General features: G+C 42.9%; 1 protein-coding gene across 4 annotated transcripts in view; it reads right to left on the minus strand.

Moving 5' to 3' along the window:
* The window catches only part of CACNA2D2 (calcium voltage-gated channel auxiliary subunit alpha2delta 2), a 544,797-nt gene extending 532,487 nt beyond the window's left edge, over positions 1-12,310 (minus strand). For all 4 annotated transcript variants that reach the window (XM_079964404.1, XM_079964403.1, XM_079964402.1 and 1 more), the window contains exon 1: positions 11,670-12,310. In XM_079964404.1, the coding sequence (XP_079820530.1) occupies positions 11,670-11,794 (125 nt within the window). In that variant the 5' untranslated portion in view covers positions 11,795-12,310. The remainder of the gene's footprint in view (positions 1-11,669) is intronic.
* Between the last annotated feature and the right edge of the window lie 13,205 nt (positions 12,311-25,515).

Here is a 25,515-nt window from a genome sequence, read left to right on the forward strand (position 1 = left end):
CTGAACTTTTTCGTTTAAGAACATGAGAGACTGGAGAAAAATTATTTTCTACAGCAATACCTCACAGACTGCACACTCATTCATGTGTAGGCAGATACACACTTCTTTCTGTTGAGTTCATGTTGACTCTCCTGAGGCTTCACATTCACTTTCATTGGTAAGAAAGATAATACTGCTACACACCACACCAATCTTTGAGCGGTGAGAGATTCCAGGGGTTCCAGGCACTTACTGAGGGTTCAGGTTCCTTGGAATGAGGGTCAGCACAGAGTGTGATTTATTTACACTGAGCCTAAGATGGAAGGGCTCACAGTAGTAACAGGTCTTGCTTCTCCATTAGTCACAGCTTGGATTCCACACAAATCAAAACTATCTCACCAACTTCTCGTCTGCCTCTCTGCTTAGCTCACATACAACTACTATTATTCTTCTAACTACCAGCCAGGTGGGAAGGAGAAAGCCCCACCCATTTACCCTAGGCAGAGAGCAACTTCTTTGGTTGTACTAATGGTGGTGCTTAAGTGGCAAGCTAAGGCCTAGTTAGCAATGGAATCCTCCACTCAGCTTTTAACCCTTACTGGGTAGTGGACCCCAAGAATAGGAAGGGACTCAGGGGACCACCCAACTGACCATCGAAACCTGTAACATCACTATACATTTTACTGTCATTATAAAATGCAATCAAGCTCACAAAATTCTTAAAAACATAATTTGGTTAAGTATTTTCCAAAGAGTACAGCACTGTGTCTTATCTGGCCCTGCAGTTGAGGGTGGGGGTGGTGCACTCAGTGAAGCTACAATCCACATCTAACTGGCTTCAGGTTCAGAATCCTGCAACACTCACTGGCTTCCATGCCTTCAATAATTAAATGTGGTTTCCTATGCTGTTGTACATGGTGAGCAGCTGCATTAGGTTTACCTTTGCAGTGAGATGAAGCCCTTCTCCAAAGAATGGAACCAGCCACCCTCCCCCAGTTCAAACACACATGATTTTATCTTTTCTTCCAGCATAATAAATGCAGTGTTGACTGCATGTACTCAAGACATTTTGCTCCAATGTGTCAGTATGGTATTTGGGCTGTATTCATCCACACTACAGAGTTCATTCCAGAGCAACAATGCAATAGTAGCAGAAGAAGAAGAAGAAGAAGAAGAAGAAGAAGAAGAAGAAGAAGAAGTAATGATGAACATTGGGGAAGAATTTTTTCTTTCTTTCATTTTTTGGATTAAATTTATTTAATCCATTTGTATTTAATTCAGGATTAGTTATTTCATGCTTCAAACTTTAGTTTGTTTCAGAAAATTCCTCTCCTTTGATTTGCAGGGGGTGGGGTAGAGACTGCACATCCAAAATCAATTTTGAAGGGAAAGAAGCCCACCCCTGAACAAAAAGTCTGTTGCCCTATTAACTTCATTTCTTAGAGATGTTCTTGGGCCAAGAAAAATTAAAGTCCATAGTTAAAGAGTAATTTTATAGGATCATAGGAAGCTGCCTTATACTAAGTCAGATCATTGGTCCACCTAGCTTAGTAATGTCTAGACTGAATAGCAGCAACTCTCCAGTATTTCAGACAGGGTTTTCTCTGATCTGTACCTGGCTGTGTCAGAAACCATACCTGTGAACTTCTGCATGCAAAGCAGATGCTCTACCACTCATGTGATATTTGAACACACTAAAAACAAAAAACAAAAACTTAAACTCTCCTGATTTCTTAGAGAAGGGATTTATCTTTGCTTGAGAAGGCCACAGATCTAAAGAAGCCTCTGTGTATGAAATTTTGGTATCAGTCAAACCTGTCCTGTCCTTCTGCACAACAAATTTGTAGTTCTCAGCTGGGAAAGGCTGATTATGACATCATTACTCCACTGTAAATATGCCTCAGTCACAGCAGAGGATATTGGTCATGAGACACCTTCAGATCTCTTAATTAGTAAGTGAAATACTTTTAAAACTGGATAAATAGTACAAGTGACTGATGGTTTTGAAGTCCACACTAGCAGCCTGTATGTATCTGGAAATAAATCTTTTACCCAAAACTTCCTCGCTTCTCTACTGAGACACCACATTGGGGGTACTGGAATTGAATGGAGTGGGTATTAAAGAATGTTCTTGATAAGCAGTAGTGTTCAACAAATGTGTTCCACAGTGAAAGACATATTGAGGTCATGGAATAGTTTTCTCCCAATTTAGACTGACTGGAGACACTTGGATTTTTAATCTACAACAGTATATCACATTGGAAAAGCAACTTGAGAGCCTAGATATGCAGTCTGTGTTCCTGGTTGTTCCCAGCCTTGAGGTCCATTTCTTTGGTTCTCTTCCAAGCATCCTAGAATAACTAGCCAGTGCCCCATACATAATATATGGAGATGGTTAAGCAGAAGAACTCAACTTCTAGAAAACAAAAGACCCATACTCTCAAAACAGCAGGAAGTTTTCTATTGCTCTCCTTTCTATGGGGCTGGTGGGGTACACTCTCTTGACTGACAAATAGCACTCGGGATAACTGAACTTAATATCTTTCTTATAGTATTGATTGTTGTATCTGTGTTTTCTTGAGATATAATATATATTGCTATGAAAATGGGGGAAAGTTCTGGAGTCATTCATGAAAGCAGTATCAAGGCCAAAAATTCTGAAATGCGTGTAAAGACTAATAATGGCTGTGTCTGAAATCCAGAAATGCCTAAAAAGTATCAGACAACACATTTTGGGGGTTGTGAACTGTATTTATTGGTTACTATATATGGGAGATCCAAAGATTTGATGGCAAGCATTCTGCTTTCTTTATCCGAAGTCTGAATTCTCTTCAGTGAAGCGTCTTCTTAAGATACAATGTGTACCACTTTGCCTTTTCCTTTCTACTCATGTGGGTGAATCCACAGCCAGTTCCAAAGGCTTCAAGACACTGAAATACTATGTTTCCAGTTGGCACAACAGAACTGATTCTTTATTCACCTGATGTGGGATTCCATTGAGTTTCATTTAAACTCTTAAGGTCACTCAAGGAGCTGTATTGATGGCTTGCTTGCCATCAAGGTATCCGAAGCTCAGCTCAGCTCAGCTGTGCCTGGGGGCAGGGAAGGATTATCAAGCAAATGACAGGCCCAAATAGATTGTGTTGTCCAGCTCCGCTGGCCACAAATTGTGAAGGTCTGCTTTTAAATCATCACAACTTTTGTGTGCGTGTGTTTGTGTGTGTGTGTGTGTGTGTGTGTGTGCATGCACCCACACCCACACACACCTTTGCAAAGGTTTGACGTTCAACATAAATGTTTCTTTGGACCTTATTTCGTTACAAAACATTGTGAACCAAGGTTCATCCTTCTTCACCCACCATTTCTTATCAAAGTGCTTGTAGCGCAGAAAGGGAATGAGAAGACTCAGTTCACCAGGAGTTTTTATTAAATGTACTGTGGTGAACATTTTCCAGTACATGGAGCAATACGACCAACAATTGAAGGCACATACTGAACACCAAGTAAGCAAAACTTTGTAGTGTACTGCATGACTAGTTCCCAGATTTGAAAACAAACAGGAAAAAAAATCAAATCAGAATGAATATTCCATTAATCATTTCCAGCTCGGCATAGATCTTAAGAGAAAAGCCTCTGAGTAGTGGAGTGATTTGGCTTTAAATATGTGAGGCTGTATTTACATACTACTTTCAACTGTATAATGTTTCAGTCTGTTTTATTGTAGCTCACTACAGTCAGAATAGGACGCGGGTGGCACTGTGGGTTAAACCACAGAGCCTAGAGCTTGCCGATCAGAAGGTCAGTGGTTCGAATCCCCGCGATGGGGTGAGCTCCCATTGCTTGGTCCCTGCCGCAACCCCAGAGTCGTCCGCGACTGGACCTAATGGTCAGGGGTCCCTTTACCTTTACCTTTACAATCAGAATACGTGGCTGCATGAGCAGCAAATTAAGCTTTTTTGTTCTCTCCAGCAGCCCTGTAAGACAGGCCACTATTCTATCTGCAAACAGTAGTTGAAGATGAAGCTGTGAGAGATTTGTGGTTGAGGTGGGACCTAAACCAGAAGCTTTTTGGCTCACAACTCATGTTTTTAGTCCCTACTATATCCCAGTTCTCAAAATTATTATCACAACCCTACCCTGCCTACCCTGGCATACCTCTTCAATCATATTTTATTATTTATTTATTTCACAACAAGTTCTATATTGCTTGTTTGTCATAAAACCTTCAAGAAGTTTACAAAAAAGATTACAAAAAATACACACTGGTATTGAACAGGGATTGCATTGAGTGCTATCCAAGTGAGTGAAATGGACGTGCTTCTCCTCTCCTCCTGCCTTGCATTCCCCTTATCCTACCAAAATCTGCTCTGAAGGATCTCCCAGATATCTGGAGCTGACTTTTTTTGGGGGGGGGCTGCAGAGAGCTGCAGGAGGGGAGGAAATCTTATTGCTTCATTAGCTGTCAACTCATGCAAGTTGTGTGCAAAAATATTGAAAAATATTAATTAATTTATCTAATTAATTTATTAATTAATCTAATAGATACATAAATATAAACCACCATTAGACTCAATTGTTTCTTTTTTGCTTTCAAAGTTCACCTTCAAATATATTTATGAGCCTAACAGACTAAGCTAAGAGACAAAAGATTTATTTATTTATTTATTTATTTATTTATTTATTTATTTATTTGTGCTCATTGAAGAACCTATGCTGATTTTCCAAGATGCCAGGCTGCAGGAGCTAACTGATGGTGAGCGGATGCATGGTTCAATGTGTTCCTGCAGAACACACCATAGATAACCAACCAACTTTTCTTGGTTATTTGCTCCAGGTGCAGGCCATTTTGATACATTCTGAACTCCATGAATAAAATTGCATTCCTCTTCTCACCTGCCAGAGAAGGAAGCATTTTTATATTAAGCAAAGAACCGTGCGGATAATTTAAAATGAGGGGAAACTAAAGTATCATTAGAACTATTTAAGATTTTGGCAGTAATTTGATTCATCAGTTATTTCTGTATTGATTTAATTTTCCGAACGAGTCACATCTAAAACAAGCTTGGATGGAAGTTAAAAAAAAGGAGATTTAATGACAAGGTAAAATATTGCCAACCATTTTTCCTGTCTATCTTCTTTCTGTTTGTGCTGCATAACTGACTGCCAAGCCTTTCAGCAAGCAGATAGGATAATAGCTTTTAGTGGACCATCTTCAACTTCAGTTGATAAGAGTTTACAACCTTTCAGGTTTCCACAAAATGCTCCTTCAGGCAGAGCCAAGATTCTCACAGATAATACTCATAGGAGTCTCAGAGTGCTTCAGGGAGGACATGCCTTTATTAAATACAATGTCCTCCCAAACTGTGTTCAGTATAGACTAGGAACATACTGTGTTCCACAAATTCTGATAGATCTCTGCAGACCATTCACAAAGGGGGTGCTAACCATGGTGCTGCATTTTCTATACACTCTGTTGTGACAGAAAATCTGCATAAACAGAGAATGTGGTTTAGACAGAGGCCTACTATTGAGGTGAAGATAAAACAGTCTTCCTCCCAATCCTTACTCCAAATCTACAGTTCCTGGAATACATCTAAGTAATTTGTTAAACCTTAATGTGCTGCTCCTCGATGCTAGATGGTTGAATGGTATCATCACCACAGTCCAGGATTTAATCCTGGGTGAGAATTCCAACCTAGGTAGAGGATGGATTTAACCCATCCTAGCTGTGCTCATCAAGGTTCCAGGAGCAGTATAAACATTTGCCATCTTGTCCTTCAGGACCATTTGGGAGGTTGGGACCTAGAGGCACTGTTATGCAGTGCTTCCACTCCTTCCTCCTGGGGGTGTCCAGAAAGTAGTGTTGGGGGATGAGTGTTCGGACCCCTGGGAGCTCACTTGTGGGATGCCTCACAGCGCTATCCTATCCCCTATGCTTTTCAATATCTATATGAAGCCACTGAGAGAAATCATCAGGGAGTTTTAGCTGGGTGTTCATCAATATGCAGATGATACCCAGTTCTATCTATTGTTTAACTTGGAAGCAATGAGGCTGATAAATGTCCTGTGTGAGTGTCTGGAGGAGGTTGGAGGATGGATTGTAGTTAACAGATTGAGGTTGAATCCCAACAAGACAGAAGTACTATTCTAGGGGACAGAGGGCAGGCAGGTGTGGGGGACTCCCTGGTCCTGAATGGGGTAACTGTGCCACCAAAGGACCACGTGTGCATCCTTGGGGTCATTTGGGGGCACAGCTGTCCAGGAGGCACAGGTTAATTCTGTGTCCAGGATGGCTGTCTACCAGCTCCACCTGGAATGATGGCTGAGACCCTACCTGCCTGTGCACTGTCTTGCCAGAGTGTTACGTGCTGTAGTTATCTCCTGCTTGGACTACTGCAAGGTGTTCTACATGGGGCTACCTTTGAAGGTGATTCAGAAACTACAACTAATCCAGAATGCGGCAGTTAGACTGGTGGCTGTGAGTGGCCGCCGGGACTATATAACACCAATCCTAAAGGATCTACATTGACTCCCAGTACATTTCTGAGCAAAATTGTGCTGACCTTTAAAACCCTAAACTGCCTCAGCCCTGGATACCTGAAGGAGTGTCTCCCAGACACCGTGATCCAGTTCTGAGGGCCTTATTGTGGTTCCCTCACTTTGAGAAGTGAAGTTACAAAGAACCAGGCAGAGGGTCTTCTCAGTAGTGGCACCTGCCCTGTGGAACACCTGCCCATCAGGTGTCAAGTTAATAAAGAACTACACAACTTTTAGAAGACATCTGAAGGCAGTGCTGTATACTGAAGTTTTTAATGTTTGATGTTTCATTGTGTTTTTAATATTTTGTTGGGATCTGCCCAAAGTGGCTGGGGCAACCCAGTGAGATGGACAGCATATAAATAAATCATCATCATCATCATCATCATCATCATCATCATCTATTCTTTGGCAGTGGTGACAGCTACCAAATCTCTCTTCTCTGACACCATTACATCTGCTCAGTGTCATCCAGTGGAGCCTCTCCAGTGGTAAAAGGCTTTCTACAACCTGGTAAAGGCAGGGAAGTGAAAGAACAACTCATGAACCATTGTGACTGTTTTGAAAGTTTTCACAGGTAAAATCACTTGGATCAGTTCAGACTTTGAGTCTACTTTTGAAGCAAGATCGGAGACAGGTGGTGCTATTGTGCTGTCTCACCAAGCTTTCATGGATCCCTTTCAGGTTGCTGGTCCTGAAGATGTAGACAGAGTGCATGGAGAAGTTAGACCAAGTACATACAGTATATGCTTGACCCTTAACCATCTTGTTTGCTGAAAGCAGCAAGACTGGACATTTCTCAATGGGTCTTGAAGGTAGTCAATGAACATCAGAAGAGCCCTAGTCCAGCATCCTGATCTCACAGTGATCTTTGTTTTACATGTTTATATTATATCACCCGTTTTCAAATGTGTGATGCCTAATATCAGACAAAACATCACACAACATTTCTAACTGCCATTTTTTTTTAAAAAAAGTGAATACTATGCATCCCATAGGAATAAATACCTATATCTGGGGTGGGAATTGAAGCAAAGCAACAAATAAGCCATACTGCCAGACAATAGGATAAACTAATAAAGATCTCACATTTATGGAAAGCGGTAGGTACAAAGCATATACATTTCCTTAATCAGAAATAGCTCTCCAGCCTTTGGAAAATTTATTTCAAACACAAAAGATAATCAACTTGTTTAAAGGTTACAATGCTGATAAGAATTTATATTTTCTGTCTCTGGTGAAGTGGGTTCTAACCCATGAAAGCTTATGTCTGAATATATTTGTCAGCCTTTAAGGTGCAACAGGAATCTATGTTGTTTTGATTGAAACAGACCAACATAACTGCAGCTTTGGAATTTGTATTTGGATTACTCCACTCTGCTCCTGCATAGTTTAATTCCTAGTCTTGTATAATTTAAATGTGGACTCAAACATGAGAATAGCTTCTTAAGTGATCAATTGTTATACAGGATCCTCTTTCACTCCACATCAGCCTCCACAAGATCCTGCTTCTATTTAGTACCAGTTAGCCAATGCTGAAAAGTATTTAAAAGAAGAATCAGCCTCAAAGAGCAAAGCCCTTAATCCCATCTGTGTACACAGGCATACCCAGTCACCAAAAGCAACTTGTCAATCAAGTGCATACCACCCAACATGCCCAAGTGAATGGGCCTGTTCCAATCTCGGATTTTGCTTTTTAAATCTCGATGAGAAATTCTACGTTAGACAACAGGCTGAGCCAAGCCTTCCTTAGCTCAGCATAAGATGATTAAAACCATGCTACCCAGGAAGAGAGAGATAATATGAAACACCAGAGGTTTACTAGGGGACAGAACTAGGAACTGATATGCAAAACCACTGTGAATGTTTAAATCATATCTGAGTCGGAGCAATCCAAGTGCAAATACTCTAATCATTCTGCATGCTGCAGGCAAGACAGCCTGCTGTAATGGGAGGCAGCTCTAGAAATAGTTATGAAGGCTAAGCCCTTATACTTGATAATTTTATATATATATGTATTACATCCATGTGGAGAGAGAAAGAGAGAGAGGTAGTAATTCAGCAGGAACAATCTCTAAAAGTTAAGAGTGATTCTAATTTTAAAAGCTCAGTATCATTCTCAGCTGTGATACAATATCCCCTCAAATATTCCTTCAAACCTCTCTTCAAAACCCACCTTTTCCGCAAGGGCTTTGGCTTAACCCCATAATCTTCACTGTCAACTCCAACATATATATACACACAGAGAGAGCAATGTACAAAATAACAAAAAATTACCTTATACCCAGAAGACCAAGAATCTCTGCAAAATTTGACCTGTTTTATCAATGCAGTTTTTAAAAAAAAAAAAATTCAAGGGTCGTTACAATGAGGTTTGTAGATACAAGAAGAGAGGTTTTTAAGGAACATCCAAGCACCAAATGGGCAAATTAAAATGTGCTTATTTGTTTTGATTTGTAATATCAGCTAACATAGCTCCCCCAAAACATATGTGGCCTCATGTTATACTGCACAGTCTGGATAAATCCCTCTTCCCCCTGTCTAAAATAGTTATAAATTACTTGAGTATTCTTACTTGGCAAAAATGAATTACTGTATAGCACACCTGATAGTCAGTGACTTCTACAACTGACACTGCTAAAGGAGAGCAGATAAGGAAATGTGCCATTCAGTTCTATTTATGTCTATTCAGAAATGAGTCCTGATGAGCTCAATTGGTTTTACTCCCAGGTGAAGTACATGCGTACTGGAACCACAATGCCCATTTCCCCAATAATTAATTCATGCTAAAGGTTGAGAACAGACCTTGCAATAATTCTAACTTCTTGTATATGAGAAAGTTATTTATAAACTATATTAAGTTAAAGAAATCTGAATAGGAACTACAACTTGTATAAGTACAACAAAGTAATTCATTTTTAATTAACCGTGTTATGTTCCAAATTCATTTTCTCGGAAAACACTGACACAGAATGATTGAGAGGTTGGGCTGTTTTAGTGATCATTCACACAGAGAGGGAAACTGTTTATTTCTAAAGAGACTCCTTGCATGAGTAAGGACTACTCATTCAAACAGGAAGGCTGCAAGTTCAAACCCTAAACACTTAGCAATGAACAAGTGTTTTGTCTCCCTCACTCCAGGCAGAAACCTCTCTGAACTTTATATCCCAGTGGAATTTGTATGCATGTTTGGCAGGGAAAGTGACAGAAAGGGAGCCCTGCCGCTAAGTCTCAGGGATCAGTAGTGTGTGGAGGCTCAGCTCCAAAGGAAAGAAGGAATGTAACATGGAACCTCCAGAGGAGAGGGAGAGGGAGGGGAGAGAGAGAGAGAGAGTTGTGGTGGGCAAAGAAATAATGCAGGAAACTTAAAAGGGGAGGAGGGCACCATTAGGGGCTGCAAACAATTGTAGCAAGCCATAATGATTGAAAATAAGGACTGAAAAGTGTTTCACTATGGAAAGAACCCACATTGCATCTTTACATGGGTCTTTAAGCAAGCATTTAATGCCAAGTATGTCCTTCAGCAGGTCACACACATTAAAAATATATTTCCAAGTAATATTGCTAAAATATGTTATCATAGTTGTACCAATTTATTGTAATTAAAGCCCTCTGAAGGATTCAATCTAAACTATTGTACCCGAAATACCAATGGGATGTTAAGGTCAATGTGACCATTATTATTGATTTGTGTCATGAAAACATTTCTTCACTGAAAGAAGCAGGTGACAAATGGACACACTGACAACTTCCAAGCCCCAAGAACAGTGATGTTTTGTGCCTCAAAAATGCTGCATTTCCTGCAGCTATCATGATCAGAAATGTCTAGGAGAATAGGCTCTCAATGAATGTGGCAATCTCCTCAGCGGCAAACCATTTGCTACTGAAAGACATTTGATATGTTGCCTCTCACCTCCCAATCTCATAGTAGGATGCCTTCCAATCTTTGGTCTCAGCAGACTGGAATCAATTTGTCTCAGTTCAGGCATAACAACAACAACAATAGAGACATAGATGCTGCATGCAATGCAACTATCAATACATTAGTCATTTAAAACTCTGCTATATATACCTGGGCTGGAGAGTTTGTGTGGGTGCACCTGTAAGCCATAAAAGACATCTGTTTCTTCCATGACTCAAATTAAAATTTCAATATGTATATTTCTTTTTTAAAAAAAAAAAAATCCCACTTAGAAACCAAAAACCTTAAGAACTTCAGCAACCTTCATTCCACTCCTAAGAAGATTATGTTAGGACCCTCACGCCAACAGTTTTATATAAAGAAGTGTTGGAGGGTGGGGGGAGAGAATGCAGAAACTGATGAAGCCACAGCAGAGAGGAGTTTAAAAATAGAAATTTGGTGCTGCCAACATTCGTACTGAAGTCGTAGCTATTTCAAACACAGATATAAGTGTAAACAATGGAGCACAACTAAATATGTTCCTCACTACTTCGTGTGGTATTTCGAAACTTTGCACATATTAACAGTTCTCCAGCGAAGTGTTAACGCTAATATATTGTCCTGTTGGTCTTTTGCTTGTTTACAGTTGCTTAAGTGCTTCTTCAGCACTTAAGGAAAGGGTTTCTTAGGTATTGTTTAAAAAATGATAAAGGAGTTATCTCGGTCAGGCATTTTAGAACACATAGAGATATGGTACACACACAACTTCACCCCACCACTTCGGAAGGGGTAGTTGGCTAGGATCCGGAACAGCGCTTGATTTGTGCCTAAGCGTCTGGGCGAGCGGGAGTCGGGGGAAGAGAGAACCTGCGCGCTGGCCAACTTCTCCCATCCGCCCCAACTAAAATGGGACCCCCCCCTCCCCCCAAACGTCCCCTCGACATCTGAGTGGCCCTGGGCAATGCAGATCGGCTGCACTATTTCTTTAATAAACAAATAAATAAACAAAAAACCCTAAGAACAACTGAAGTAGTATCGCTGAAGGTACCTGGAGTGGGACAAGTGCCAAAGCAGTCGCCCCCCCGGCACGCAATCCCAATCAAGTTGCGAGGCGAGCGCCCGTCAGACAGCCAGCCAGAGGCTGCACTCGCCCGCGGCGGAGGCTGCTGCTGCTGCTACGACTGCCAGGTGCCTGCCTGCCTGCCTGCCTGCCTGCCCTGGCAGCCTACATGGGTGAGGGGCTCTCACTTACGTGTACTGCTGGGGAAAGCTGTAGCCATCCGCGGCGGGAGCCGAGAGGACGAGGCACAGGATTATTTGGCTGCACAGAGCCGGGACGATGCAAGATGCGCCGCAGGTCTGAGCGGAGAACGCCATTTTTCCATTAAAAATTCAGCGGCGGCACCAACTCTTCACCCTCTCCCCGGCGGCGGTGGCGCTGGGCTGCCAAAGACACCCTCCCCGCTCGGGCTGGGAACCTGCGAGGGGCTTCTCTGAGGGACCGGCGCCGCTGGATCTCCTCCGGCTACTCCAGAGAGGCGCAAGAGTCCAGTCAGTCAGCTATAAGCAAGTGGTGGCGGCCGCAGCCTCCTTCCCGCCCTCCGTCCCCACACTCAAATGCCACGAGCGGGGCAGCTCTCGGGAGGCTGAGGCGAGAGAGGAGGGGGTCGGGAGAGCGCGGCTGGGGCTCCCTACACAGCCAGCCAGGCGGGTGGCGGCGGCTGCTGCTGCTGCTGCTGCTCGCTCCGGCCCTCACGCGGCGGGCTCGGCTCCGTTGTGGCAAACACTGAGCGAATACAAACTGCTACTTTCCCTCAAATAGGCGGCCAACCTGCCCAGCCTCCTCCCCTCGCATCCCTCCTCCTCCTCCCCCTCCTCTCCGCATCCCTCTCTTCCCGCCGCCCTCCCCTCGCTTCGGAACGCTCTCCATCCTCAGCAGCCACCACGGCGCATGCTCCCGAGACAGCCGGCGCCTGGCGAACCAGCGTCCTCTCAGCCTCTGGACCTTTCACTGGGCCCAGGCGGCCTGCGCGCGCCCCCCGCCAAGCGTCACGCACTCGCCCTCGCCTGCTCGTGGCAGCAGGGGGGCTGGCGCGCTCGCGTGCCTTTGCCGCCAGGGCACGTGCGAGGCAGTCGGTGCAGCCACATTGGCCGGGTCCTGTTAAACTTGCGCTCCTCTTGACCCCGCAAGTGCTAGCGAAGCGGATTTCTGCCCCCTCCCCCACTTCGCGGCCGCAGCACCCACCACCAGCAGCGCTTTCCCCTTCTCCTACTGGTGCGTACCAGTTACCCCAGCCTGGCAAACTCTCTCGGTGTGTAAGCAGTTTAATGCAGGTCACTCAGCTTGAGTCTGCGCCCAGCTCTCCCACCCCCCACCCCCCCAACGCAGGTAGCGCAGCTACCCTAGGCGTACATCCACTGCTTTGGACCATGAAAGTTAACACCTGCCAATCAAACTGACTCATCAGCTGCGAGTTCCTCTAGGCTACTGTGTATTATAGGAAATTAAATTGCGGGGGAGTGGAGGGTAGGAGAAATTCTGTACAGTGGTACCTCGGGTTATAGACGCTTCAGGTTACAGATGCCACTAACCCAGAAATAGTACCTCGGGTTAAGAACTTTACCTCAGGATGAGAACAGAAATCGTGTGGTGGCAGCGGGAGGCCCCATTAGCTAAAGTGGTGCTTCAGGTTAAGAACAGTTTCAGGTTAAGAACGGACCTCCAGAACGAATTAAGTTCTTAACCCGAGGTACCACTGTACATGGTTTGAGGCCGAACCCTGAGAAGGTACACCTCGGCAATTCGTCAGAGCTATCCCATTTTAGGAGTGCCTTCTATTAAACTGAGTTTGGAAAACCCTCGCCAAATTTAGAATTCAAGGAGATTCCTGAAGCAAGCCTTGGTCTGGGTAGTTTTAATTTTTGAAACTGGTTAGGAATTGAATTTTAACCGAACGTGGACAGGCAGAATCCTCCAGACATCATGGTGACCAATCTCAAATATGTTCCTGGGTGTACTTTTGGCAGCTCCCCTCATAATGCATTAGTGAGAAAACACCAGGTTACCTGCTTCCACAGCAACTGGCGGCATAATGCTCCAAAGGCTGCATGCACACCTTAACTTTGAGAAGTGTATTCTTCTACCATCTCAAATTTGTATTTTGAAATATACTGCAAATTTGCATATTTTCCATTGTACCTTGTTAAAAATACCATTCTCAAATACGACCCCCCCCCCCATTTTAAAATGGAATATGGGGGGAATGTTGTGAAAGGTAGGAGTTGATTTTAGTGGGCAAACAGGTAGAAGGAACACAGTGAACATTCTATTCCATACAGTCTAGCAACTATGTACAAAGGGTGCATAATCCCACTGATTTAAATCCCGCAGATTTAGTGGTACATGATTTTCAATGTACCCTATGTAGGACAACAGTTCTATGCCTGATTCTGCTGAAATAGCTCCTAATAGCGCTTATTCCCTACTGTAGGCCACTGCAATCCTAAACACACTGAGTGGAGAGTAAGTTCCAGTGAACACAGTGGAATTTACTTCCAAATAAGACTGCTTCAAGGGGACGCGGGTGGCGCTGTGGGTAAAACCTCAGCACCTAGGACATGCCGATCGTCAGGTTGGCGGTTCGAATCCCCGCGGCGGGGTGCGCTCCCGTTGCTCGGTCCCAGAACCTGTCAACCTAGCAGTTCAAAAGCACCCCTGGGTGCAAGTAGATAAATAGGGACCGCTTACTAGTGGGAAGGTAAACGGCGTTTCCGTGTGCTGCGCTGGCTCGCCAGATGCAGCTTGTCACGCTGGCCACGTGACCCGGAAGTGTGGCCTCTTAAGTGAGATGGGCGCAGAACCCTAGAGTCGGACACGACTGGCCCCTACGGGCAGGGGTACCTTTACCTTTAAGACTGCTTCAAGTTGTGCTGCTCAGCTGCAGTCCTGTGAATACTTACCTGAGAGTAGTTTACATTGAAGTATGTGTGACTGAAGGTGCTTCTAGACCTGCTTCTAGTGCATCCATCTTTACGAGACTAGGTGACATTGCATCAAAGCAAGAATTATCCCCCACTTTCCGCTGCATTTTCCCATCATCCCAAAAAGTTCAATCTTTTGGCAAAGGGAGTTTGTTGTGAAAGACTATCCAACCAAGCTATAATTGTGTGATGTCAATTTGCCAGTATGTGATTGAATCCCACCCCAAAATGGAAGTTCCCTCACTTCCAAATAGATATACATAGGATCAGGCTGTAATGGTGATCTAAAAGCCTTGTTATTTTCACCAGTTACAAACGTGTAATGCTGCAACTGATCTAAAAGCCTTGTTATTTTAACCGAAAAACAATGTAAATGGGCAAAGACACATAGCTTCACAGTAAGAATCACATATATCCCACGTATCTTGCTGATTTTCTAGTCCTGAAATGCTGCATTTATTAACTCGACAGACTGGCCACTTTGATGAGATTTTCTCTGCTGGATTCATAATTTTAGGACTCTGTGGTAGAGATGGCATGGGCTCCTTGTCTTCTGACTAAGGTATACAGGTCTCAAGCAGCCCTGGGGAAATTGGAGGGTGGGGCTGCCTCAACAGTTACCGTATTTTTCGCTCTATAAGACTCACCAGACCACAAGACGCACCTAGTTTTTGGAGGAGGAAAACAAGAAGAAAAAAATTCTGAATCTCAGAAGCCAGAACAGCAAGAGGGATCGCTGAGCAGAGAAAGCAGCAATCCCTCTTGCTGTTCTGGCTTCTGGGATAGCTGCGCAGCCTGCATTTGCTGCATAAGACGCACACACATTTCCCCTTACTTTTTAGGAGGGAAAAAGTGAGTCTTATAGAGCAAAAAATACGGTACCTCAGCCCACCAAGAATTGCTTCAGGGGCTGATGGTAATTGTCCCCTGGCCTGGCTTTGGCCTTTCTTCAGGGCACACAGGTCTAAAGTAGCCTCAGGGAAGATGACAGTGGGGCTGCCCAACAGTTCTCTCAGGCAGCTGCTGATCCCTTCAATGGCTCTGTTATCCTTAGCCTGGGCTACTTAATAAATGTTGACAAGCATCATGTTTTATATGCAAAAAGTCCTAGCTCTAAGACCCTCAAGAATTTCTGTCAGAATGAACAGTACTGGCCCAGGTGGACAAAGGACTAAATCCAATCGACGGTAAGTTCTAGTCAGAGTGGACCCGTTAAATCAGGGGTCAGCAAACTTTTTCAGCAGGGGGCCGGTCCACTGTCCCTCAGACCTTGTGGGGAGCCAGACTATTTATTTTTTTTGGGGGGGGGGGGAATGAACGAATTCCTATGCCCCACAAATAACCCAGAGATGCATTTTAAATAAAAGCACACATTCTACTCATGTAAAAACACCGGGCAGGCCCCACAAATAACCCAGAAATGCATTTTAAATAAAGGCACACATTCTACTCATGTAAAAACACGCTGATTCCCAGACCGTCCATGAGCCGGATTTAGAAGGCGATTGGGCCGGATCCGGCCCCTGGGCCTTAGTTTGCCTACCCATGCATTAAAGTAATGAGCATGGCTAACTTTAGTCCATTAATTTCAATGGATGTGCTCTGAGTAGGACAAGCTTCCTGTGTTCCTGTACAGTGGTACCTCAGGTTAAGAACTTAATTCGTTCTGGAGGTCTGTTCTTAACCTGAAGTACCACTTTAGCTAATGGGGCCTCCTGCTGCCACTGCACCGCCGCTGCACGATTTGTGTTCTCATCCTGAAGCAAAGTTCTTAACCTGAGGTACTATTTCTGGGTTAGTGGAGTCTGTAACCTGAAGCGTATGTAACCCGAGGTACCACTGTAGTCTAAAAGGCAGATAAATATTCTTTCAGACTTGATTTTATATACTATAGACATATCCTTTCTTGACTGACTTTTTCTTAAGCTAAACTGTCCTTATAAACTTTTTGTTCTGTACATGAAATACATTCCATAGCTCTGCTCAGTTTTACTGCTCTTCTCTGGACATTTAGTAACCTTATTTAGGATGGCCTGAGCAGAATTGCTCAAAGATCTAATACTGTGGACAAATGCTATTGTCTGCATTATTTTTTACCTGTTGCCTAATAAATCCTACAATTGTATTTATCAATTTGAAGGCTGCAACATACTGAGCTGTTCCCCTCCCCCCAATGAGCTATTTAAAAGATTCCAATATATATTTTCTTGAGCAGAAATGTTTTTAATTCACTTTATATGCTCAACTAGTGTTATTTTCTGGTTATGCATCACTTTAATTTATCAACCTTGCATTTCATTTGCTATTTCATTGCCTCTTCTCCTACTGTTCTTCAGCAGTCTGTTTCTAATTACTTCACATCTAACCTATCCATGATTGGGATGAACTGAGAATGCTAAACAGGACTTCCAAACTCAAAGGTCATGATCAAGTCATGCTTCAGCACATAGAATTTTGCTCTTAAATTTATTTATTTTTTTGTTTTGCTTTTGCTAGCAACCAGTGTTCACTTTCTTGAGAGTAAATCCCGTTAAACTCAGTGGAACTTAACAGCCAAGTAAACATGCTTGGGATCAATCTGAAAAAGACCCATTAATTTAAATGAGAGTTAAGCACTTAACTTAGACTGAACCATGACCAGAGGGGAAAGTAGCATAATCATTGATATGCAGAAAGGTTGTCCTATGGACTCACAAGTGTTCTTTTATAAAGGACATTTGTCCATTCCAGCAGTTGGTCTCACCATCTTAATCTATGTGTGAATAAAATTGAGCACCATTTCATAGTTATTTATTGTTAGAAACAGTATTTATTTGGTGTGCATCCTATTGAATTTAATGGGGCTTACTTCCAAACTTGCATTTTTACCTGTGACTTTGACCCACTGAATACAATGTGACATATTACCAGGTAAATAAGGTCAAGATTTGGCAATTAATCTCTGCTTCTTGTCCTTGGGAATAATAATACAGTGGTGACAGAATGCAAAAGTGTTCAAAGTCTGCTCTGGCATTCCCATGGGTCAGATTCACCATATGCTACTGTTACCAGATACTTTTATGTATTTATTTAATTAAAAAAACTAGGCCAATGTCTTGCGTTTTGAAGTAACTTTCAGAAATACAGTGGTACCTTGGAAGTCGAACGAAATGCGTTCCGGAAGTCCGTTCGACTTCCAAAACATTCGGAAACCAAGTTGTGGCTTCCAATTGGCTGCAGGAAACTCCTGCAGCCAATCAGAAGCCACAGAAGCCCCATCGGACACTCAGCTTCCAAAGAACGTTTGCAAACCAGTACAATCGCTTCTGGGTTTGTGGCATTTGGGAGCCAAAACATACGAGTACCAAGGCGTTCGACAACCAAGGTACAACTGTACATGAAGCAAAGGCAGAACGGTCCTTGGTGAAACATGGCAACCAAATTACTATTTATGAAACCATATCGAACATTTTGCCACGCAACAATACTAGAATACCAGCACAAAGTTTGCCCATGGGGTGTACTACTAGCAATTGCTCTGCATCAAAGTAATACAGAGGTAATGTGTAGGTAAGACAGAGCAGAGAAGCCAGCTCTGGGGCTTAGTTGTTTGTTTGTTTGTTTGTTTGTTTGTTTGTTCATAAAAATGTTTATATACCACTGTATCATAGAGATACTGTGTATCACAGCAGCTTACCAATATCAAAACCATAAAGGAAAACCATAAAAATCTAAAACATGTTAAAAGCAAAATAATTAAAAACAAACATCAGCAGGTCATTGTAGGGGATGTACTCTTCATTACTTGCATTCTACCTGGCGGAATAGAAAAGTTTTCAGCAAGCATTTAAAAGTTGGCACAGAAGGTGCCCGCTGAATTTCTGTTGGAGGGGTGTTCCACAGGACTGGGTCAATGACATCAAAGGCTTGGTTTCTTGTTGTCAAACGAGCCTCACCAACTCAAGGGACGAGTTGTTTAAGAGGCACTTTTGCCTGTATTAGAATCTTTCTACATTTATTGTTGCGGCTTGCTGAGACTACACTTGATTTTGGAGGTTTCTCTTAGAAATCTTGCTGCATACTTCACTTGTATATTTATTTCAGTGTTTTCTTACGTCAGTCACCCTCCTCTCCCTCCCTGCCCCACCCCCAGTTAATCATCCAGCTCTTTGCACTTGTGGTTGTCAATGCTGCTAACTGGGTTACACTATGTTTATTTTGAACTTGGCAGTCTAGGAGCAGACAATCTGCAGAAAAGGAACTGTTTGAAAGTAATCAAAAATATGTTGGAGGGAGGACTGAAGGGATTAGTTAGAATATATGACAGGGAACATGCTGGTTTACACCTGCTTGTTTCTAGATTAGCCCTGACATTGCACGCAGCCAGAATCCATTGCCCAGGCTGCAAATGTGAATTAATGCATCAGAGGGTTTCATATACTATCATCTTTACCCAGACAGCTATACATGCAAACTTTGTAAATTTATGGCCAATCAGTGCAAACATCCGTTACCAGCATAAAAACTATATTGGATAGAGGCATGTTACTCACACACACACACACACACACACACACAAACACCTTGAGGCTCTTCTTACACGGGGCTAAGGAAGTACTGGCATTTACTTCTGTTTCTCCAGAAGATCCATCTTTCATGGTTTCCATTGCATATGTGGAGTGGAAGACTGAAAACACTTCTACAGAGGTTGGTTAATGACTGCTTGGGTGGTGCAGGATGAGTGAAAGGGGGGCATAACATTCTAGAGAAGGATAGGGAACGAAGGCAGGCAGAACTGCCTGAGAGAGAAATTAGAAGAAGAAGAGTTTGGATTTGATATCCCGCCTTTCACTCTCCTTCAGGAGTCTCAAAGCGGCTAACATTCTCCTTTCCCTTCCTCCCCCACAACAAACACTCTGTGAGGTGAGTGGGGCTGAGAGACTTCAAAGAAGTGTGACTGGCCCAAGGTCACCCAGCAGCTGCATGTGGAGGAGCGGAGACGCGAACCCGGTTCCCCAGATTATGAGACTACCGCTCTTAACCACTACACCACACTGGCTCACATTAGGCAGTTTCCTGAACCAATTAGGCAGTTTCCTGAACCAACTGCAGTTTCTGGACCATTTTTAAAGGTTGGCCAACATTACAACAATCTAACCAAGAGGTTACCAGAGCAGTGGTAATTGTCACAAAGGTATCTCAATCCATGTGTATCTGGGCTTATCTAAGAGCAGAACTAAGGCAGAAGTGGCACCTGCAGTGAGGTGGAGCTGCAGAGCCACTCTTCTGACACTTGCATCGCTGCTGCTTACCTGAACAGGGATGGGGCAGTGGCAAGGTCATGGCCATGTGGTGGTGATGGTGGGGCCTGTGCAGCAATCATACAGCCCCAGTGTCAATTCCAGCCTGCCCCAGCTCTGTCCAGGCAAGTGACAGTGTGGCCCCAGGGTCTGCAGGGTGGCTCCAGCACATGTTGCACTTCTGAGCTAAGAGCATATCAGAAATTAAGGGCCGATTCAAATGTTCCTTTTTACCTTTGGTTGCTTGCAGAAACCCCTGCATGGGATTAGGTTGTCACGCAACAAAAGAAAACTTGAGCCAGAGGTCTCCGGTGTGGGACCTGCAGGTACACATGAATCCAAGGAGGCCTTCTCTGGTAGCTGGGGACGGGGCAGGGTCTGCTCCATCCCCTTCTCCCTATCCTGAAATTAGACTGGAAAGGAGCATCCGGTTGACGCCCATAGAGCAGGTTGCAGTGTGTGGAGTGTGTGTGGTACCCATGAAACTTTCTCCAAATTGCCACTATGTCCAGGTGCCCAAGGCTGGCAACCCCTTAGCTCATAAATAATGTAAGTTTACCTTTTTAATCTAGCAATTAAATATGCATAAATATGCGTATGGTTCTGAAGCAAGAAACCTTTGGTAATATTTTAAAATTATACATGCATGTTTTAGGGTAGGCATCATCTCAGAAGAGGTAGCCCTTCTTAGCTGTAAGCTGCTTTGAGTCCCTGTCAGGGAAAAAGGTGGGCTATAGATAAGTAATACAATAATAATAACCCCATCCTTTGTAATGTCACTCTGAAGAAGAGGCACACCACTTGCAGTATTTATAAATATTTATATTAGTACTTTTATTTTTAAAAATAAGAATTTCTAATCAGCTCACCTTTTTAGCAAATTTAAACAATGTTTATAATTCATGTAATCAATTCATTGATTCAACATTGCAACCCTAGTTGTGGCAGATCTGTTCATGGAAGTGATAACACCGCATGCATTGTACCAAGTGTGCCACCCACTCATGTGCAGAACCTGCATGCCTATCCTGGTACACCCATTGGCAGACTCAGTGGGACTTATTTCCAAAACAGCCTCTCAAGGACTGAGCTTTAAGTTGTTATATGTAACACTAGAGTAATTTTATTGAGGTGTCCTAGATTTAGAACAGGATTTGCCCCTGTGGCTAAGATTTAATTATGTGTTTATTTGGATTTTTAACCTGTCCTATTTCCAAAGGCTCAGGGTGAGCGATACCAATTAGAAACAAGCAGCCAAAATACTTGCATGTATAATAATATGTACTTTTTTAAATAAATAAAAAATGAGCTACTAAAAAAACCCAGTTCTACCCAATTGCAGCCATAAGATAAAATGCCCTCAAAATAAGGTTTTGTATAGCTTCCAGCGCTTGCAAGTATACATACCGCAATCTCTTATGCAAGTTCAGCTACTGAGTGAGAGTATGGGAAATGGTGGCTGACATACCACTAAAGTGAGACAAATAAGAACAGGAGGTAATTAAGAGAAAACAGATGATAATGGCTAATGCATAATGTGACTTTGGAAGCTTCCTTGTCTTTATCCAAGTATTCTTCAGCTTGAAAAGCTCAGCTGGTGATGTATGCTCATATGCATACTCCATAGTTAACCTATGGATTTTGCTACCACAAGATTAGTGACCATAGTTCCCTTGGTTATTTGTTTGATTGTCAATACCTACTGCTTGTCCAGAGCTTATCCAGTGATAGGCACTGACTTTTAGCCCTTGCAGCATCTCAGGTGGACAAAAGAAGCATGTGGGGAAGAAGCAGGCCTTGGGTTATCGTCATTGTGGTGGTAATGGTGAATCAAGCCTTGGCCACCTCCAAAGATCCATTCTGAAGACAACTGAGGAGTTAGCATGGAAGAGAAGGTGGGTCCTCAGCTGCTGCCTACCCCATATTGTCAAGCAATGACTCAGATGCCAATGCCAAAGCTTTTACTGAACAGCATTGGTGATAGAGGTGGTTCGGAAAGCAGGACAGATGAAGAGGATTACCATTATAACAAATTGGCAGTTCCCCACTGCTGCATTCTCACTGCTGCGATATTGGCTTCATAAATGCATAACTGTCCACCGAGCAAGTTACAAAGGTTCCACTAAAACAAGAGCAATAATAGCTAGATGCATGCTAGTCACTGCTGATATCCTTGCTGTAGGTCTCATTTGTGGTCTGCATTTTTCTGGGTATGAGGAATTATCTTGCTTTTGCAACTCTTGGAGGGCTGCCTGGAAAGAATCATGGAAGACGTACAGGGACAGTAATAAGTCATTGTCAGGAGTTACAACAGAGCAAGCGAGGGAGTGAAAGTGGTGTCCAGGCCTAGGTGCTGTTGCCTCAGCTTCCTTCCACCATTGGTGGAACTCCTGCTGTTCACATCGGGGGATCTACCTGTTGGTGAAGAGAGTGTGGTCAGTAATACAGATGTCAATGCAGTTTAGGTAAAAAGGTAAAGATTAAGGACCCCTGGATGGTTAAGTCCAGTCAAAGGTGACCGTGGGGTTGCGGCGCTCATCTGCTTTCAGGCTGAGGGAGCCGGTGTTTGGCCACAGACAGCTTTCAGGGTCATGTGGCCAGCAGGACTAAAACTGGCACAAGGGAACACCGTGATGGAAACCAGAGCGCACGGAAATGCTGTTTACCTTCCCGCCGCTGTGGTACCTATCTACTTGCACTGGTGTGATTTTGAACTGCTAGGTTGGCAGGAGCTGAGACAGAGCAACAGGAGCTCACCACTGTTGTGGGAATTCAAACTGCCAACCTTCTGATCAGCAAGTCCAAGAGGCTCATGCCACCCATGTTTAAGCAGTTCAAGCTGCTGGAGAGAAGTGGGTGTTTCTGCAATATCCTGAGTCTGGACATCTGAGGAAGAGTACCTGAAAAGGTTCTGAGAATAAAAGCAGCCACCCTGAAATTACATATGATAAGGCAAGATGCGAACATGTCACTATTCACACTGGTAAAACCCTGACGCCAATGTACCATCTCCAGTGCAGTGAGTAACACTGCATTCTTAACCCTACTTACCTAGGATTAAATCCTGCTGAATCTGATAGGACTTACTTCTGCATAGATGTGGTTAGGATTGTGCTACTAGGCTCCTAAGGCTCTGTCATTTAATAATAATAAAATAACAACAACAACAGCAACAACAATAGGTAATTTCTTGTACCTAGCCCACCTGACTGGGTTGCCCCAACCTTTATTGGCAGCTGGATCATACGATTACATAATTTGCCTGTACAATACACTGTACAATGAAAATAAACAAATATGATTTTAAATTGCCAGAAAGATATAAAGCCTGTAAACTAAAAAAAAAAAACCCTAATTTTAAAAACTGTCTGACAATAAGATAGCATCTAAATAGAGTGTTTTTATTGAAATGCAATAAAAAAACTGCATCCATTTGATAGGTTACATACAGTGAATATGTTTTTTCTTCCCCCTCACCTCAGGTCTTTCTGACATTCTCCAGCTATTTACTCCACCTTACTGTTATGAAGAAAAGAAGTCTCTAAGCAGCAAAATGATTCAAAGGCCTAGGAGACTGCCAGAGAGAAAAAGGGTATTTTCTGAATCAGTTCCCCATGAAATCACTGAAACTAGATTTGTCCTGGGGGATAACAGAATGGATCATTAGGTGCTTCAGAAAGTTCATACTGGATTTTGACACCATCCTGCAAGCAAAAAATATCAGCATTTTAAGCAGATAAATAAAAACACAGCAGTCCATTTTAAGTAGAAAAAAATGCAGTGAGTGAAGGTGGGAAGAATTTCTTAGGAGGAAAAAAATACTGGCTTCAAAAAAAATACAAAGGAAAGAAAGGTCTGAAAATTGTCCTTTCCTCCTCCGGTGATTTAATCACATATGAAAACTGTATAAATCAAAACTCCCCCTTTTCTCTCAAGTATAAATTAGCTCATAATTAGGCCATTGGACAAAATTTCCAGTTAAAATGAAATGTATCTTATTAATAGGTTGGAATATCTTTTGTGAGTATAAAGGCTAAATCATTTGTCTCATGCAAGTCCATCAGGGACCCAATTTTAGCCTCATTCTCAATGGTTTGACCCTAGTAACTCCCATTACTTTCTCCTGCTTCCCATGAGTACAGGTTAGCAGAGGCTCCTGCCACCAGCATTCAAGTTCTCGGCAGGGCAGAGAAAGCTATGGAGAATGCCACCATATTGCAATTTTCATCCACAGGACTGTACTTTGGCAAGTTATTCCCGTGATGAAAACTGTCAAGTGGGGAGTCATTTATATCTCCATCTACTTACAAGACATGCATGGCCATACTGAGAATCAGGAAATGCCTTAGTCTATCTGTGTCTGGTATGAATAGGCACTGATATAAACCATTTTATTTTATTTTTCACCGAAGTAACTTGCAGGAGCACTAAGATTAAACTGTAGTGTAGAAAACGGACCTCTCGTTTCCTCATCACCAGTACAAGATTTGGTTTTATCAGTTCCTTCACTGGATGGTTTCAGAGCAGATATTCACTTAGAAAATGTATGTGGTGTCTGTATATACATAAATAGATGAAGTCTGCCTCCAGGCTAGAGGCTTTAGTGTACTTAAGAGTGGAGCACACTCTGTTCATGCTTTGCTCATCCTCTTCCACTCCAGAGAAGCTCACTGCCTCAGGTGGTATTCTAAGTTGCCTGCAAAACTTGTATTAGCCAAAGCATCAGTATAACCCTCAGTAGTGGTGCCCACCCTGTGGAATGCCCTCCCATCAGATGTCAAAGAGATAAACAACTACCCGACATTTAGAAGACATCTGAAGGCAGCCCTATTTAGGGAAGTTTTAAATGTGTGACATTTTAATGTATGTTTAATCTTTGTTGGAAGCTGCCCAGATGTGGGTGGGGTACAAATAAATTAATAATAATAATAATAATAATAATAATAATAATAGATGTACAGCTTGTAGGACACAATTTATATTAAGTACCCAGCAACTGTATTTTGTTTTAAACTGTTGCCACGCTCTTGTTTGGCCATCTGAATGACAGCCATTCTGCCTGTTTTAGACCAAGTGAGATAAGAACATTAGCATTTCAGATCTGGAGTTAAAGGCTCTATGAAAAGCTGAGGAACAAAGGAAACCTTGCTACCTTTTTCTGTGGCTGCAGCATAAATATCCCATCACAATGGGAACACTTGAAAGGTATTAATAACATTATGATATTTTATGATAATGTTAATTACTCCATCTTTTCTCTAAGAAACTTAGGGCAGCATTCAGGTGTGCTATCCCATTTTATTTGTACAATAATTCTAAAGTCAGGGGTGGGGAACCTCCAGTCTGCATGCCAAATCTTGGCCCACCGGGCCTGTAAGACATTTTCACCCGAACCACACCCACCTGTGAGTGTGTGTTTTCATCAGATAATGGGTACAGGGAGCAGGTATCAACTCTCCAATGGTTGCAGCCTGCAGTTTCCCAAAGGGAACTGGCATGCACAACCAAAGCAGTAAGATTTAACCCCCCACTCATCAGTCAATGAACTGGGGGTTAAATCCTCCTCAGATCCCTGCAGGGAACATGAGGGTGACCCCTCTACACACACATTGTGAGCCAATTTTAACCAGCTGGCAAGATTACCCAATTATCAGCCACCTGATGTCATTATTAGCCTGTGGGATAAAGGTTAAAAAGATCTGGTCGGCTAGACCCAAAAAGAATCTCTAGTTGGTAGATTAGACTGAAGCAAAGCAACTGCTCCCAATATCCGACCTTGAGTTTCATGGTTCAAGCATAGACTTTGTTCTCCCCAATCTCAAACTGAATATTTCCCAG

This window comes from Podarcis cretensis (assembly GCF_951804945.1).
Source record: "Podarcis cretensis genome assembly, chromosome: 2".
Lineage (NCBI taxonomy): Eukaryota > Metazoa > Chordata > Lepidosauria > Squamata > Lacertidae > Podarcis > Podarcis cretensis.